Raw genomic sequence first — 17,708 nt, 5'->3', positions numbered from 1 at the left:
TCTGTGCTGTACTTCTCCATGACTAAAGCACAATCAAGAATGTGATGGTATACTTTCCACTTTCCTCGCTGAATGGAGCTCTAGCAGCACAAAATTCACAACATTCCCAAAGAAAAACTATCTATTTGATTGGTACCCCTAAATATTCACATTAAACACCATTATAGTTGTATATATAATCTATAAGTATGATGTACAAAAGCTAGCCCAGACAGCAGTATGAGACAATCTAGTATGATTACACAAGCTGTCCTCAACTGTGGCTGCTGCTGCTGTGCTTAGAGCTCTGCTATTCCTGAATTTGGCAATTTAGCTGCTCTTGCCACACCAACTAAAATTATGTTAAACTATGTAATTTTAGCTCCTAATTATTTATGGAATAAAGATATATTTGTTAGATCTTTTTTATATACATGAAATAATATAAAACTTGCTTACGTGGAATTAAATTTCAACTTCATGTTTGCCAACATAATGAGCCAAACAATACTGAATATAGTTGCTGGTACATTCACAAGTTTAAATTTCAGAGCCAGTGTGGCTAGCAAGGGTAAGCAGGACTGGATATACACGAGCAAAGTTTTAGATGAGCTTGAGCAAGTAGAGGGCAGAGAGGGGAAAGTTGAAGAAATTGATTTGAAATTCAAGATTCTGCAGATGCTGGAAATCCACAGTGTAACAAAATGTTGGGAGAAAGTCTGCAAGTTAAGCAGCATAGTGAGGAATAAGGAGCTGACGTTGTGGGTTGAGACCTTTCTTCAGGATATTTTGTACCTCCAGTTTGTGGAAACATTCTTCATTCACAATTGTTAAAGAGAAGCCATGTTTTGGATATGGTGACTCCTCCACTTCAGACGGTAAGAAGCAGCCAGATAAAATTCAGATTTGTTTTTCATTCTGTAATTTAAGATGTAAACCTTGTATATGTTGGCAAGAAATATTGATTCTCTTCCTATGTTGCTTATTAGCAACAGCTTGAAGAGGAAGCAGCTAAGCCTCCAGAGCCTGAGAAACCCGTCTCCCCTCCTCCAGTGGAAGCGAAACATCGAAGTATTGTCCAGATTATCTATGACGAAAACAGGGTAAGGACAAAAAGCAATAGGAATTTTACATTTTTTCTTTCGCCAACAATTAAAATACTGAGAAAATGTGTGTTGAGTGCTTTGTCTGAGATATTTGCATAGGCTGAATTGGGTTGAGAAAGCTGGAGATGCATGATTTAGGCTCAGTTGTGTAAACAATAACTGTGCTAGGAAGGGATCAGGCTAATGTTTGCAAGTGAATGAGTGAAGTATTAGTTTGTTGTTACTTCCATGTCCACTCATTCTTTTTAAGGTTTTTAAATCTATAAATGACATCCTATCATCGACAAATGGTTTTGACTTCAACCTTCTAAAAAGAGTAGTCTAGTTCCACCACCATTTAAAATAAAATCTGCATGGCTTAAAGCCATACTGCTGAGCAATTTAGAAACAATGAAATACACAGTGCGTTTAAGATGACAGATTCAATTGGCAGGAACATGGGACTGTGCTAATTTATCAGCAGGTTTTGCTGCTGAAAAAATAGCAGGTAATTAATGGCTCAGCACATGTAGATATTTTTTGGCACCTTCTGTCAGCTCTGAAAGGACTGTTTATCCAGGGTGCTCTGATGCATTTGGTTTGTAACTACAGGTGAAGCGGCAGCCTATGTACATTTTAAATTTAATGCTTTGATATCTGCTTATCATGTAAACTTCTGTATTGCAGTAGGTGAACACTTTACAGAACATTTATTATTAGCCTGGAACTGATGGATGCTTATACTCTTAACCTTGCTGCTCTTGGTTTTCTCTTCTGTTCCCATGAAGCTGAATAAAAATCTGAGAAACAGTACCTTGTCCTTTGACGCTTATTATTCTATTAAAAAAAATTGAGTTCGGACATATTTAAAGGACACTTAAATTTTGTGCATTCATAATGCTCTCTGGTAACTCAGATAATTACTCTACTTACGCCATTTATATCTCTTGCAGGCTGCTGTTTGTTTCCTTGTCCAAAAGTTGACCTCTCACCTAGCACTTTTCTACTTTTGATCATCAATCACCGATCCTCCCTTCCACTTTATCACACACTTATTTGTTCTTCCTTCCCATGCCTCTCCCCAATAGACTCAAAGCTCCTCTATCTGTGAATGAAAAATGTTACCCAGTTCAGTTTGAAGACCAGGGACCTGATGTTCTGCTCTATACACAGGTTATTTTAGAACTTTGTTATTACTCTGTCCACATATTCCGATTCAATTTGTTTTCAATTCAGTTTTACAACATCCACTGTATTGAGCTGTATTATGTAGTTCATAAGATAGAGGAGCAGAATTAGGCCATTTGGTCCATGAATGCTCTGCCATTCTTACATGGCTGACTGTATTTTATACCCCATTCTCCTGCCTTCTAACCCATAACTCTAAACCTCCCTCTCTCCCCCCTCCCCCAACCCCTTATCTTTCAAGGACATATCAACCACCTGGGCAACAAATTGCACAGGTTCAGTAAGCTCTAGCTGAAGAAATTCCTCTTAATTTCAGTTTTAAAAGGATTTCTGAGGCGGTGTCCTTGGATCCTAGACTCTCCTACTAGCAGAAACATCCTCTTTAGTCCACTTTATCCAGGATTTTCTCTTTCCAGTAGGACATTATCTGGAAATGCACAGAGGACTGTGTGTCTCGCAAGACAATCTGGGTATTCCCTAACCAGAAACCTTGGATGAACTATGAGGTCCAATCCCTTTTGAAGGCTAGAGCTGCGGCTTTTAGGTCCGGGGATACCAGTCGCTACACGGAATCCAGACGTGAACTCCGGAAAGTCATTAAGGGCACCAAGAGGCAATATCGAGCCAAATTGGAAGCCCAGGCTAACCAGACGGATGCCTGTAGACTATGGCAGGGTCTAAATGAGATCACTGGGTGCAAAGAAAAGGCTGGGAGTATCAATAACTGTAGCACTTCTCTTCCTGTCGATCTTAACGTATTCTATGCAAGATTCGAACAGAAGAGGAGAGTCCCGCCCTCTCCGGTTGAACCGGACCTGGTGGCATCGAGATTCATCGTCACCGAGGAAGACGTTAGAAGAATCTTCCTGAAGATAAATCCAAGGACGGCGACGGGCCCAGATGCCGTCCCAGGACAGGATCTCCGGGCCTGTGCAAGCGAGCTAGCTGGAGTGTTTGCTGACATCTTCAACTGCTCCCTGCTTCAGTCTAAGATCCCCTCGTGTTTTAAGAAGGCAACAATAATCCCGGTGCCGAAGAAAAGCAAGGTGGCATGCCTGAATGACTATCGACCTGTGACTCTGACATCAATTGGTATGAAGTGCACACATCAACCATAGCCTACCAGTCAACCTCAACGCTTTGCAATTCGCCTACCGGAGCAACAGGTCAATGGCAGATGCCATCTCTCTAGCACTACATTCCTCCTTAAAACACCTGGAGAATAAAGACGCATATGTAAGGCTCCTTTTCATTGACAACAGCTCTGCCTTTAATACCATCATTCCAAATAAACTGATTCCTAAGATCTGGAACCTGGGTCTTAGCACTCAGATCTGCAGCTGGATCTTCAACTTCCTCACAGACAGGACCCAGGCTGTAAAAATAGGGAACAAGCTCTCCTCTACAATCACTCTGAGCACCGGTGCCCCACAGCTCCCTGCTGTACTCACAGTACACCCATGATTGTGTAGCCAAGTTTCCATCGAACTCAATATATAAGTTTGCTGATGACACCACAATTGTAGGCTGTATCTTGGGTAATGATGAGTCTGAGTACAGAGAGGAAATTAAGAAGCTAGTAGCAAGGTGCAAAGACAATAACCTATCCCTCAACGTCAGCAAGACAAAGGAATTGGTTGTTGACTTCAGAAGGAGTAGTGGACCGGCCATCTACATCGGTGGTGCGCAAGTGGAACAGGTCAAAAGCTTTAAGTTCCTCGGGGTGAGTATCACAAATGACCTGACTTAGTCTAACCAAGCAGAATCCACTGCCAAGGCCCACCAGTGCCTTTACTTCCTGAGAAAGCTGAAGAAATTTGGCCTGTCCCCTAAAACCCTCACTAGTTTTTATAGATGCACCGTAGAAAGCATTCTTCTAGGGTGCATCAAGTTGTCCTGTCCAAGACCAGAAGAAGCTGCAGAAGATCGTGAACATAGCCCAGCACATCACACAAACCAATCTTCCATCCTTGGACTCACTTTACACTGCACGCTGTCAGAGCAGTGCTGCCAGGATAATCGAGGACACGACCCACCCAGCCAACACACTTTTTGTCCCTCTTCTCTGGGAGAAGGTTCAGGAGCTTGAAGATTCATATGGCCAGATTTAGGAACAGCTTCTTTCCATCTGTGATAAGACTGCTGAACAGATCCTGATCTGGATCTGGGCCGTACCTTCCAAATATCTGGACCTGACTTGCACTACCTTACTTTCCCTTTTCTATTTTCTAATAATGATTTATAATTAAAATTTTTATTATATTTACTTCGATTTGTACTCCAGGGAGTGCAAAGCGCAGAATCAAATATCGCTATGATGATTGTATGCTCTAGTATCAATTGTTTGGTGACAAAGTAAAGTAAATGAGATCTTCCCTCATTCTTCTGAACTCTATGAAGTACAAGGCCAGAGACATCAAACGTAACATAGATTAAGCCTTTCATTCTTGACATGAGAGCTTCCTCTGGAACCTCCCAAAGACCAGCATATCTTTCCTTAGATACAATGCTCTATAAAGCTTGTACTACATACTTGCTTTCATATTATACTGTAATCCTCTTGAAATTAATGCTGATTATTTGCCGCCTTTGGTACTGACTCATCCTACAGGTTAACCTTGAGAGAGTCCTGAACTAGGACTCCTAAGTCCTTTTGCGCCTCTGGTTTGAGAATTCTCTCCTCATTTAGAAAACAGTCTATAACCTCTATTCTTCTTGCGACAGTCCATAATTGCACACCTTCCTCTGCTGTGTTCCATCTGCCACTTCTTTGTCCATTCTTCCAGGCTGTCCCAAGTCCTTTTGCAGATTTTCTATCTCTATGGCATTACCTGTCCATCCACTGAACTTTGAATCGGCTGCAAACTTCAAAATTCAAAGTAAATTTATTATATATGTGTGTGTGTGTGTATATATGTATATGTTACCATATACTATCTTTAGATTTATTTTCTTGTAGCTATTTACAGGAAAATAAAGAAATTTAATGGAATTTATGAAAAACTATACTTAAAGATTGACGAATGACCAATGTGCAAATTTTAAAAAGTAATAATACTGGGAGCACGAGTTATGGAGCCCTTGAAAATGGGTTTGCAGTGTTATAAGAATTTAACCCTTCAGAATAATGATCAGTTAGGCACAGAAAAAATCTGTGTTTGACAAGTACCTTTATTGTCTCCCACTACCTGCCCCTCCACCAGTCTTTGTATCACCTGCAAACTTGGCAACAAAGCCATCTATTCCATCATCTAAATCATTGATAAACAGCATAAAATGAAGCAGTCCCAACATAGACCCCTGAGGAACATTACTAGCCAACCAGAAAAGGATCCTCTTATTCCTACTCATTGCCAATTAGCCAATATTCTTAATGCCAGTAACTTTATTTGCTTTCTGTAGGGTTCCCCTCTGTCTTCCCACTAATTTTTGCGTTATTGTATTACTCTCTGTTTTGCTTTTTGTCAGCTACGGGTGTGCTATTTTGCCATTTGAGCATTTCTTTGTTTTTGGAATACATCTGCACCTTCCTCATTTTTCCCAGAAGCTCACACCATTGTTGCTGCGCTATCATCCCTGCTGGCATCTCTTTCCAGTTTACTTTGGCTAACTCCTCTCACACCACTGTAATTTCCTTTACTCCACTGAAATACTGCTATGTCAAAATGTATTTTCTCCCTGTCAGATTTCAAGTTGAACTCAACTATAATGTGATCACATAAGCATTCTTTTACCTTAAGCCCCCTAATCACCTCCAGTTCATGATGTAGCAACCAATCCAGTATAGCTGATCCCCTAGTAGGCTCAACAGCAAACTGCTCAAAAAGCCATCTTGTAGGTATTGAACAAACTCTCTCTCTTGAGATTAATTTCCAACCTGAATTTCCCAATCGACCTGTTTGTTGAAATCTCCCCTATCATAACATTGCCCTTTTGACATGCCTTTGCTATTTCCAATTATAATCTGTGGTCCACATCCCAGCTACTGTTGTGAGGCCTGTATATTACTGCCGTCAGAGTCCTTTTATCCTTGTAGTTTTTAAATTCAACTGACAAGAATTCAATATGTTCCAATCCTATAATCACATCTTTCTACTGACTTGATGCCATTCTTTACCAGCAGAGCCACGCCACCCCCTCTGTTTACCTTCCTATCCCTCCGATACAACGTATAACCTTGGACAGTCAGCTCCCAACTACAACCATCCTTCAGCCACAATTCAGGGATGGCCACAACATCATTCCTGACAAACTATAATGGTGCAACAAGATCATCCTCGTTACTTCTTGTACTCAGTATAATATTTCTAAGTGCTGCATTTGCAACCCATTTTGATTTTGCATCCCTAGTGCACTGATTGCCAGCTGCAATTACACCCAATCATCTGCCTGCCCTTCCTGATGGTCTGGCTTGGCTTCTATATCCATTTGTGGCAATGAATTGTAAAAAAAATTCTTCCTCATCTCTATTCTAAATAGATGCTCCTTTATCCTGAGGCTGTGCCCACTGGTCCTGCAGAAGGGTTTCAGCCCGAAACGCTGACTGCACTTTTTTCCATAGATGCTGCCTGGCTTGCTGAGCTCCTCCAGCATTTTGTGTGTGTTGTTCCCCTGGTCCTAGATTTGCCCATTATAGGAAACATTCTCTCCATATCCACTGTATCTAGTCCTTGCAATATTTCACACAAAATGCTGGTAGAACACAGCAGGCTAGGCAGCATCTATAGGGAGAAGCGATGTCGACATTTCGGGCCGAGACCCTTCGTCAGGACAGGTCTGACGAAGGGTCTTGGCCCGAAACGTCGACATCGGTTCTCCCTATAGATGCTGCCTAGCCTGCTGTGTTCTACCAGCATTTTGTGTGTGTTGTTGTTTGAATTTCCAGCATCTGCAGATTTCCTCGTGTTTGCCCTTGCAATATTTGATAGGTTTCAATGAGATTTCACCCCTCATTCTTCTAAACTACAGTGAACCCAGAACCATCAAATGTTCCTCATACATTAATTCTTTCACAACAGCAAATCATTCCTGTGGGCCCTCTCCAATGCTAGCACATTGTTTCTTAGATAAGGGGCTGAAAACTGCTCGCAATACTCCCAAGTGCAGTCTAAATAATGTCTTTATAAAGCCTCAGCATTAAATCATTGCTTTTATATTCTAGTCTTTTTGAAATGAATGCTAACATTGCATTTGCCTTCCTTGCCACGGACTAAACTTGCAAGTTAACCTTTAGGGAATCCTACGCGAAGACTCCCAAGTCCATTTGTACCTCAGATTTTTAATTTTCTCTTTGCTTAGAAAATAGTCTATGCCTTTATTCATTTAACAAAAAATGCATGACTTTACACTTCCCTACACCCCATTCCATCTGCTGTTTTTTTTGCCCATTCTCCTAATCTCTGTCATTCTACAGACTCTCTGCTTCTTCAACACCACCTGCTCCTCCACCTTTCTTTGTATTGTCCACAAATATGATCACAAAGCCATCAATTCCATCATCCAATTCATTAACATATAACATGGATGGAAGTATACTTAACATCGCCCCCTATGGAACACCTTTGATCAACCAGAAGAGCCACCTCCCTTTATTCCCACTCTTTGCCTCTTGCCACTCATCCAATCTTCTATTACACCTTCTCTTTCAAATTGCAGGATGAATTGCATCATATAATGGGCACTGACTTGAAATTATTCCTTCATCTTGTGCTCCCTGATCAAACCTGCCTAATGACAGAGTATTAAATCCAGAATTGCTTGTCCCATAGTGGGCTTGACCACAAACTGCACTAAAAAGCCGTTTCAGGAGTTCCACAAATTCCTTTTCTGGTGGTCCACTTCCTACGTGCTTTTTCCAGTTTACTCACATATTGACTTCCCCATGATCACTGTACCATTCTTTTTCACATGTCTTTTCCATATCTGGTATATTTTGCACACTAAATCCTGACTTCTTGTCCGGAGGCTTCAACTTACCCACAAACATTATACATCCTCTGATGTTCTGTTTCTTCTTGCTAAACAATTTAATTTCATTTTCTATCATCAGGGCCACCCCAACCTAAGTTTTCAATATGATACCTTCCATATGTGCACATTCAGATACAATGCACTCAGTCCTTTATTCATTGCCTCCCTTCCCAAAGTCTCCTTCATTCAGCCTTTTCCCCGGTTTTCTTTGACATTGAACCCAGCCCCACTGTTTAGTTTAAAGTTCTATCTACAGCTCTGGTTCTGCGATCTGCTAGGACTCTGGTCCCAGCATGATTCAGGTGGAATTGTCCTATCAGAACAGTGCTTCTCCATACTGGTGTCAATGGAACATAGAATTGTACAGCACATTACAGGCCCTTTGGCCCACAATGTTGTGCCGGCCCTCAAACCCTGCCTCCCATATAACCCCCCCCCCCCCCCCATGTTAAATTCCTCCATATACCTGTCTAGTTGTCTCTTAAACTCCACCAGTGTATCTGCCTCCACCACTGACTCAGGCAGTGCATTCCACGCACCAACCACTCTCTGAGTGAAAAACCTTCCTCTAATATCCCCCTTGAACTTCCCTCCCCTCCCCTTACCTTAAAGCCATGTCCTCTTGTACTGAGCAGTGGTGCCCTGGGGAAGAGGCACTTGCTGTCCACTCTGTCTATTCCTCTTAATATCTTGTACACCTCTATCATGTCTCCTCTCATCCTCCTTCTCTCCAGAGAGTAAAGCCCTAGCTCCCTTAATCTCTGATCATAATCCATACTCTCTAAACCAGGCAGCATCCTGGTAAATCTCCTCCATACCCTTTCCAATGCTTCCACATCCTTCCTATACTGAGGTGACCAGAACTGGACACAGTACTCCAAGTGTGGCCTAACTGGAGTTTTATAGAGCTGCATATTTACATCACGTCTCTTAAACTCTATCCCTCAACTTATGAAAGCTAACACCCCATAAGCTTTCTTAACTACCCTATCTACTTGTGAGGCAACTTTCAGGGATCTGTGGACATGTAACCCCAGATCCCTGTGCTCCTCCACACTACCAAGTATCCTGCCATTTACTTTGTACTCTGCCTTGGAGTTTGTCCTTCCAAAGTGTACCACCTTTGAACTACCATTGATCTTTGATCAATGATCTACAGATTCAAGCCTGCTTCTCTCTCACCAACCTTTGAACCATATGTTTTCCTCTTTAATTTTGTTGAGAGGAACAGTTTTATTGAGGAGGGATTAAAGGAGGAGGGGTGGCGATACTAGTCAGGGAAAATATCATGGCAGTGCTCCATCAGGACAGGCTGGAGAACTTGTCTAGTGAGGTGTTATGGGTGAAACTGAGAAATAAATAAGTTATGTCCGCATTATTGGGCCTGTATTACAGACCACCCAACAGTCGGTGGAATTTAGAGGAACACTTTTGTAGAGAGATTACAGACTTGCAAGAACCATAAGGTTGTTAAGGGAGATTATTTATATTTTCCACAGTTTGACTGGCATTCCCATAACATCAAGGGATTAGATGGGACAGAGTCTGTCAAAAGTGCTCAGGAAAATTTCCTTAATGCACAGAAATCCCTACGAGATAATGTGCAATACTTGATCGGCTATTAGGATATGAGACAGGGCAGTTGACAGAAGTTTGTGTGGAGGACACTTTGCATCTAGTGATCACCATGCCATTAGTTTCAAAGTAAATATGCAAAAAGGTAGGTCTGGTTCATGGGTTCAGATTGTAAATTGGAGGAAGGCCAATTTTGATATCAGAAATGATCTGGCAAGTGTGGATTGGGACAGATTGTTTTCTGGCAAAGATATACTTGGAGAGTGGAAGGCCTTCAAAAATGAAATTTTGAGAGTATAAAGTTTGTTTGTTCAGAATAAAAGCTAAAGATAACAAGTGTAGGTAACCTTGGTTTTCAATAGATATTGATGCCCTGGTTAAGAGGGAAAAAAGATGTAGGCAGGTAGGAACAAATGAGGTACTTATGGACTATAAGAAATGCAGGAGAACACATAAGAAATAAATCAGGAGTGCTAAAAGATGGCATGAGGTTGCTCCAGAAGACAAGGTAAAGAAGAATCCTAAGGGATTCTACAGATATGTTAAGAGCAAAAGGATCACAAGGGGCAAAATCCGTCCTCTGGAAGATTAGAATACTAATCCATGTGTGGAACCAAAACAGATTGAGATCTTAAAGAAATATTTTGCATCTGTATTTACTCATGAGACGGACCCAGAGTCTATAAAAGTGAGGCAAAGTGGTGTCAACTTCAAGGACCCTATACAGCTTACGGAGGAGGGGGTGTTTGCCATCCTGGAGAAAATCAGGGTGTATAAATCCTGAAAGACTGGGAAGGTATTCCCTTGGACCCTTTGGGGGCGGGGGGAGTGCAGAGATTGCTGGGGCCCCAGCAGAGATATTTAAGTCATTCTTAGCAATAGGAGAGGTACCAGAGGATTGAGGATAGCCATTGTTTTTCTACTGTTTAAGAAAGGCTCTAAATATAAACTAGATACTATAGGCCTGTGAATCTGACATCATTTGTGGGGAAAGTTATTGGAAGGCATTCTAAGGGACAAGGTATATACAGTAAGTATTTGAATTGACATGGGCCGATAAAAGGATTGTCAGCATGGCTTTGTGCATGGTAGATTATGTCTAACCAATCTTATAAGGTTTTGAGGTAGTTACCAGGAAAGTGGATAAAGACAAAGTAGTGGACTTAACTGCATGGACTTTAGCAAGGCATTTGACAAGGTTCCAAATGGGAGGTTGGTCAAGAAGGTTCAGTCACTCGGCACTCAAGATGAGATAGTAAATTGGATGAGACATCGGCTTTGTGGGAGAAGCCAGAAAGTGGTAGTAGATGGTTTCCTCACTGACTAGAGGCCTGTGACTAGTGGAATGCCACAGGGATTGGTACTGTTGTAGCGATGTACTACATACAGAGCTAGAGACGACACGCAGTCGGTAAGTCGTTTGGAGACTAGTTTATTCAAACTTTGCGGCGCTGGCATTTAATCCCTAGCGCCCGCCCTCTCTGGGTGGAAATGACATCAGAGGTGTATTACCAAAGTCTCCCCCCACGCGCTGGCTATTTGTGAGCCGGTTCGCCTGCGCAGAAAGTGGGTCACTACATAACAACCCCCCCCCCCCCCCCCCAGAGCCAGCGATACACCCCCCCCCAATGTCCACAGTCTGGATCAGCCTCTGTTTGGGAGGTCTACCTCTGCGCCGCGGTGTCTGAACCTCGACCGGCTGCGCCAAGTCCACATGGGCTGGTTTGAGTCGGTCTACCGTGAAAACCTCCTCTCTCCCCCCAATGTCCAGAATGTATGTGGACCCGTTGTTGATCACCTTGAACGGCCCCTCATACCCGCTATAACAGTGCGCGGTGTCCGCCCCTTCGTACAAACACAAACTTACAGTTCTGCAGGTCTTTGGGTACATGGGTCGGGGTCCGTCCGTGCTGTGAAGTTGGTACGGGGGCCAGGTTGCTGAGCCTTTTGTGTAGCCGGTTCAGGACTGCTGCAGGTTCTTCCTCTTGCCCCCTTGGGGCTGGTATGAACTCTCCCAGGACGGCCAGGGGCGCGCCGTACACCAACTCGGCCGACGAGGCGTGCAGATCCTCTTTGGGCGCTGTACAAATTCCAAGCAGGACCCAGGGAAGCTCGTCCACCCAGTTAGGTCCGCTCAGGCGGGCCATGAGAGCCGACTTCAAGTGACGGTGGAAGCGTTCCACCAGTCCGTTCGACTGTGGGTGGTAGGCAGTAGTGTGGTGTAGCTGCGTTCCCAACAGGCTGGCGGTGAACTGGGCGCCTCTGTCGGAGGTAATGTGGGCCGGTATCCCGAAGCGTGCTACCCAAGTTGCGATCAGTGCTTGGGCGCAGGAATCGGCACATGTGTCGGTGAGCAGGACAGCCTCTGGCCACCTCGTGAACTGGTCTACCATAGTTAGGAGGTACCGCGCTCCTCAGGACACTACGATATCCACATGAATGTGGTCGAACCTCCGGCGGGTGGATTCGAACTGCTGCGGCGGGGCTTTAGTATGCCGCTGCACTTTGGCTGTTTGGCATTGCGCACACGTTCTGGCCCATTCACTGACCTGCTTGCGAAGTCCATGCCACGTGAACTTGCTGGAGACCAGCTGGACGGTTGTCCTGATAGATGGGTGCGCCAAACCGTGTATGGAGTCGAAAACTTGCCGCCTCCAGGCTGCTGGGATGATGGGGCGAGGTTGGCCGGTAGCCACCTCACACAGGAGCGTCCTATCACTTGGGCCTACGAGAAAGTCCTGCAGCTGCAAACCCGAGACTGCGGTCCTGTAGCTGGGCATCTCGTCGTCTGCCTGCTGCGCCTCCACCAGTGCTGCATAGTCCACACCCAGGGACAGGGCCAGGGCCTGGACAGCTGGTCTGGAGAGTGCGTCCGCCACAACGTTGTCCTTTCCCGAAACATGCTGGATGTCTGTTGTGTACTCGGAGATGTAGGACAGATGTCGCTGCTGGCGAGCCGACCAGGGATCGGACACCTTCGTGAACGTGAAGGTCAACGGTTTGTGGTCCGTGAATGTGGTGAACCTTCTAAGAAGAACCTAAAATGCCAGATTGCCAGATACAGTGCCAACAGCTCCCGGTCGAAAGCACTGTACTTGAGTTCGGGTGGTTGTAGGTGCTTGCTGAAGAACGCCAGAGGTTGCCAGCGCCCCTCGATGAGCTGCTCCAGCACCCCACCGACTGCTGTGTCGGATGTGTCCACCGTGAGTGCGGTCGGAACGTCCGTTCTGGGGTGCACCAGCATCGTGGCATCTGCCAAGGCTTCCTTGGCTTTAACGAAAGCAGCCGTGGCCTCCTCGTCCCAAGTAATGTCCTTGCCTTTACCTGACATCAGGGTGTACAAAGGACGCATGATATGGGCTGCTGAGGGGAGGAAACGGTGGTAGAAGTTCACCATACCAACAAACTCCTGCAGGCCTTTGACCGGGCAAAGTGGCGGATCGTGTCTACCTTGGCGGGCAGAGGTGTTGCCCCGTCTTTGGTAATCTTGTGCCCCAGGAAGTCGATGGTATCAAGACCGAACTGGCATTTGGCCGGGTTGATCGTGAGGCCGAAATCACTCAGGCGGGAGTAGAGCTGGCGGAGGTGGGACAGATGCTCCTGACAACAACTGCTGGCTATAAGGATGTTGTCCAAATAGATGAACGCAAAGTCCAGGTCGCGTCCCACCGCGTCCATTAGCCGGTGGAACGTCTGTGCGGCATTCTTCAGGCCGAACGGCATTCGGAGGAACTCCAACAGGCCGAACGGGGTGATAAGTGCTGTTTTGGGGATGTCTTCAGGGTGCACCGGGATTTGATGGTATTCCCGGACAAGGTCTACTTTGGAAAAGATTCTTGCCCCGTGCAGGTTTGCTGCAAAGTCCCGTATGTGCGGCACGGGGTAGCGGTCTGGAGTGGTAGCTTCGTTCAGTCTGCGGTAGTCGCCGCATGGTCTCCAATCTCCGGCTGCTTTAGGCACCCTGCAGGGGGAGGCCCATGGGCTGTAGGACCTCTGTACGATCCCCAATTCCTCCATCCTCTTGAACTCCTCCTTCGCCAGGCAGTGCTTTTCCGGGGGGAGCCTTCGTGCGCGGGCGTGGAGGGGTGGTCCCTGGGTTGGAATGTGGTGCTGTACCCCGTGTCTGGGCATGGCTGCCGTGAACTGCGGTGCCAGAATCGATGGAAAGTCCGCCAGGATTCTGGTGAATTCGTTGTCCAACAGCGTGATGGAGTCCAGGTGTGGGGCCGGCAACTTGGCTTCACCCAGAGAGAACGTCTGGAAAGTCTCGGCATGTACCAGTCTTTTCCCTTGCAAGTCAACCAGTAGGCTGTGAGCTTACAAGAAGTCCGCCCCCAGGACTGGTTGGGCCACGGTGGCCAGTGTGAAGTCCCACGTGAACCGGCTGACGCCGAACTGCAGCTGCACTGTGCGGGTGCCGTAGGTCCGTATCGTGCTGCCATTTGCAGCCCTCAGGGTGGGTCCTGGCTTCCTGTTGCGGGTGTCATACCCTGTCGGGGGCAAGACGCTGATCTCCGCTCCAGTGTCGACCAAGAAGCGGCGTCCCGACTGTTTGTCCCAGACATACAAGAGGCTGTCCTGGTGGCCAGCCGCCATAGTCATTAGCGGCAGCTGGCCCTGGCAGGGCCTGCAGCGCAGGCGACAACGGCGGGTTTTGTTCCCCACCGCTGGTGGTAGAAACACCACTGTTCACTGGCCTCCTCACTCCTGCCTCTGTGTTGTGTGCACCCCCCCCCCCCCCCACCGGGCCTGGTCTGGTCCGCTGTTGGGCGAGTGGCCTGGTAATCTGACCGACGGACGCCACGCTCTCCCACTTGGCTTTTGACAGCACGTATGTCCTCGGGCAGTCGCTCTAGGAATGCTTGCTCGAACATGAGGCAGGGCTTGTGTCCGTCAGCCAGGGACAGCATCTCGTTCATCAATGCTGACAGCAGTCTGTCTCCCAAACGGTCCAAGTGAAGCAGGCGGGCACCCCGCTCACGCCGTGAGAGGCCAAAGGTCTCAATGAGCAGCGCTTTGAATGCTTCATATTTGCTTTCTTCCGGGGGTGACTGTATGAAATCCGCAACCTGGGCGGCCGTCTCCTGGTCAAGGGCGCTCACCACGTGATAGTAACGCGTGGAATCAGAGGATATCTGCCGATCTGGAACTGGGCTTCTGCTTGGCTAAACCACACGCGTGGTCGCAGCATCCAGAAAGTTGGCAGTTTCAGCGAAACTGCGTGAACAGATGAAGAGTTGGTCATCTTTGGTCCAAATCTCATTTGGACCGTCGGGGTCACCAATGTGGCGATGTACTACATACAGAGCTAGAGACGACACGCAGTCAGTAAGTCATTTCGAGACTAGTTTATTCAAACTTCGCGGTGCTGGCATTTAATCCCTAGCGCACGCCCTCTCCGGGCGGAAATGACATCAGAGGTGCATTACCAAAGTCTCTCCCCGCGCACTGGCTATTTGTGAGCCAGTTCGCCTGCGCAGAAAGTGGGTCGCCACACTATGTCCATTGTTGTTTGTCATGTATATCAACGATCTGCATGAAAATGTGGTTCAACAAATTTGCAGATGCCACCAAAATTGGGGGTGCCGTAGTCAGCGAGGAGGGCTATTATGGCTTGCAGAGGGATCTGGATCAGATGGAAAAATGGACTGGAAAATGGCAGATGGAATTTAATGCAGGCAAGTGCAAGGTGTTGCACTTCAGAAGTACTAAAAAGAGTAGGTCTTAAACAGTGAACAGTAGAGTACTGAGGAACATGGTCGAACAAAGGGATCTGGAAATGTGTCCTCTGTCGGTTGTGGTCAACCATGGGTACTGTGCCTCTGGTATAGCCTCTCCAGGGTGCAAGCCAGGGCAGAGTTGATATGGAGATTCGTCTGTTGCCCATGCAGTGGGTCCTCCCACTCTCCATGCTGGTGACAGGTCCAAAGGAACGACGAAAGTCAATACAGTTTGGTGCCAGCAGCATCGCAGGAGTTGCCTTGCCAGTGCTGGGTACAGCAGTCAGCCGCCTTAAGGACTCCAACTCTGGATTTTTCCTCAGGGTTTACTCCCAAAGCCTTTTTCGTGTGTGGGGAATAGCCGCAAGGCAGCCGAGCTTTGAAATCGGAGTTTTCCCTCTCCTAGATGAGCTACTATCCGTGGTTAACGAACCCCATATGCCCAGAGCAACTGGTTTTAAGGTGCCAGTGGCCTGCCTTTGCCCCTTCTCCTGTCAGTGAGAACAGCTCTGCCGGGCATAAGAACTATGCCACACATGAAGGCCAGGTTGTCAGAGGCTGTTTGAGACGCACGCCATGAAGAGCATTTGTTTAGTCGTGGGAGCTCCTCTCCACTACCACCCTTCGGCTATGACATAATTCATTGAAAGTGATGTCACAGGTAGATAGGGTTGTAAAGCTTTTGACATATTGGCCTTCATGAATCAAAGTAATGAGCACAGAAGATGGGATGTTATGTTGAAGTTGTATAAGACTGATGTGGCCTAATTTGGAGTATTCTATGCAGCTTTGGTCGCCTACCTACAGGAATGATGTAAATAAGGTTAGAAAAAGTACCGAGAAAATTTGCAAGGATGTTGCTGGCTCTGGAGCACCTGAGTTATATAAGGAAAGAATGAATGGTTTAGGAGCTTATTCCTTGGAACACAGAAGATTGAGAGGAGATCTGATAGAGGTATACAACATTGAGACATAGATAGGGTTAATACAAGTAGGCTTTCTCCTACTGAGGTTGGATGGGACTGCATCTAGATGTCATGGGTTAAGGGTGAAAGGTGAAAAGTTTAAGGGGAGCTTAAGAAAAACATCTACTCAAAGGGTGGTGAGAGTGTAGAATGAGCTGTCAGCACAAGTGAAGTGTATGAGCTCAATTTCAACGTTTAAGCAAAGTTTTGATATGTATTTGGATAGTTGGGATATGGAGGGCTATGGTCCTGGTGTTGGTTGATGGGATTAGGAAGTTCAAATTGTTTAAGCATGGAGTAGATCAGCCAAAGGACCTGTTTCTACGCTGTACTTTTCTATGATTCTATGAACTATTAACCAGAAGTTGGAGAGTTCATTGTTCATACCAGCAGTTGTCGACTACCCAGGTACAATATGGTCGAAATCTAACAGTTACTAATTTTGCAGTTTTGCTTTTTAATTTAGTCGCTAGCTGCTCACGCCTTCAACAGAGCATCTTTCCTTGTTCGACATGTTAATGGACTCACATGGATAACAATAACTGGATCCTTATCATGCTGCTCCAAATATTTCTGCAGGACAAATGAAGCACCAAGTAGGCAACAGAGCTGTCAGCTCTCTCAATCCTGGTGACAACAGTGTCTACCATCCTTGACTGCTATCTGCAATAATAACTGTTGAGCTATGGATTAGGTTATTCATACTTCCTGTAACCCCGTTCTTGTCCATACAGTGAACTGGAGTCTCAAACCTGTTAGATAATTTCAAGGTCTGAGTCTCCTTCAATACTGCTCCTGGATTTTTCTACCTGCTTCACTCACTGTATCAGTTTCCTTTTCCTGACCACTGACTGAATTTCATGTAGTTAATCTGAAGCATATGACTGATTCCTGAAACACACATCCAGCTAACTCTCCCCCTTCCTGATGTGTCAGTGTTTGGAGCTCAGATTCCAGCTCAACAGCTAAGACCATAAGACATGGGAGCAGAAGTAGGCTATTCAGCCCATTGAGTCTGCTCTGCCATTCACTCATGGGCTGATCCAATTCTTCCAGTCATCCCTTCTCCCCATACCCTTTGATGCTCTGGCTAATCAAGAACATATCTATCTCTGCCTTAAATGAACCCAATGACTTGGCCTGCATGACTCGTGGCAACAAAATTTCATAGATTTACCACTCTCTGACTAAAGTAATTTCTCCGCATCTCTGTTCTAAATTGACGT

General features: G+C 45.8%; 1 protein-coding gene across 13 annotated transcripts in view; it reads left to right on the top strand.

The window, feature by feature from the left end:
- The window catches only part of ncor1 (nuclear receptor corepressor 1), a 273,467-nt gene that overhangs the window by 68,914 nt on the left and 186,845 nt on the right, over window positions 1–17,708 (top strand). For all 13 annotated transcript variants that reach the window (XM_073053048.1, XM_073053047.1, XM_073053052.1 and 10 more), the window contains exon 6: window positions 969–1,082. In XM_073053048.1, coding sequence (XP_072909149.1) covers window positions 969–1,082 — 114 coding nt within the window. The remainder of the gene's footprint in view (window positions 1–968; window positions 1,083–17,708) is intronic.

The sequence above is a fragment of the Hemitrygon akajei genome, chromosome 8 (assembly GCF_048418815.1).
Source record: "Hemitrygon akajei chromosome 8, sHemAka1.3, whole genome shotgun sequence".
In the NCBI taxonomy this organism is placed as follows: domain Eukaryota; kingdom Metazoa; phylum Chordata; class Chondrichthyes; order Myliobatiformes; family Dasyatidae; genus Hemitrygon; species Hemitrygon akajei.
The sequence above is the reverse complement of the archived record's forward strand: the minus strand, read 5'-3'. Positions and strand labels throughout refer to the sequence as shown.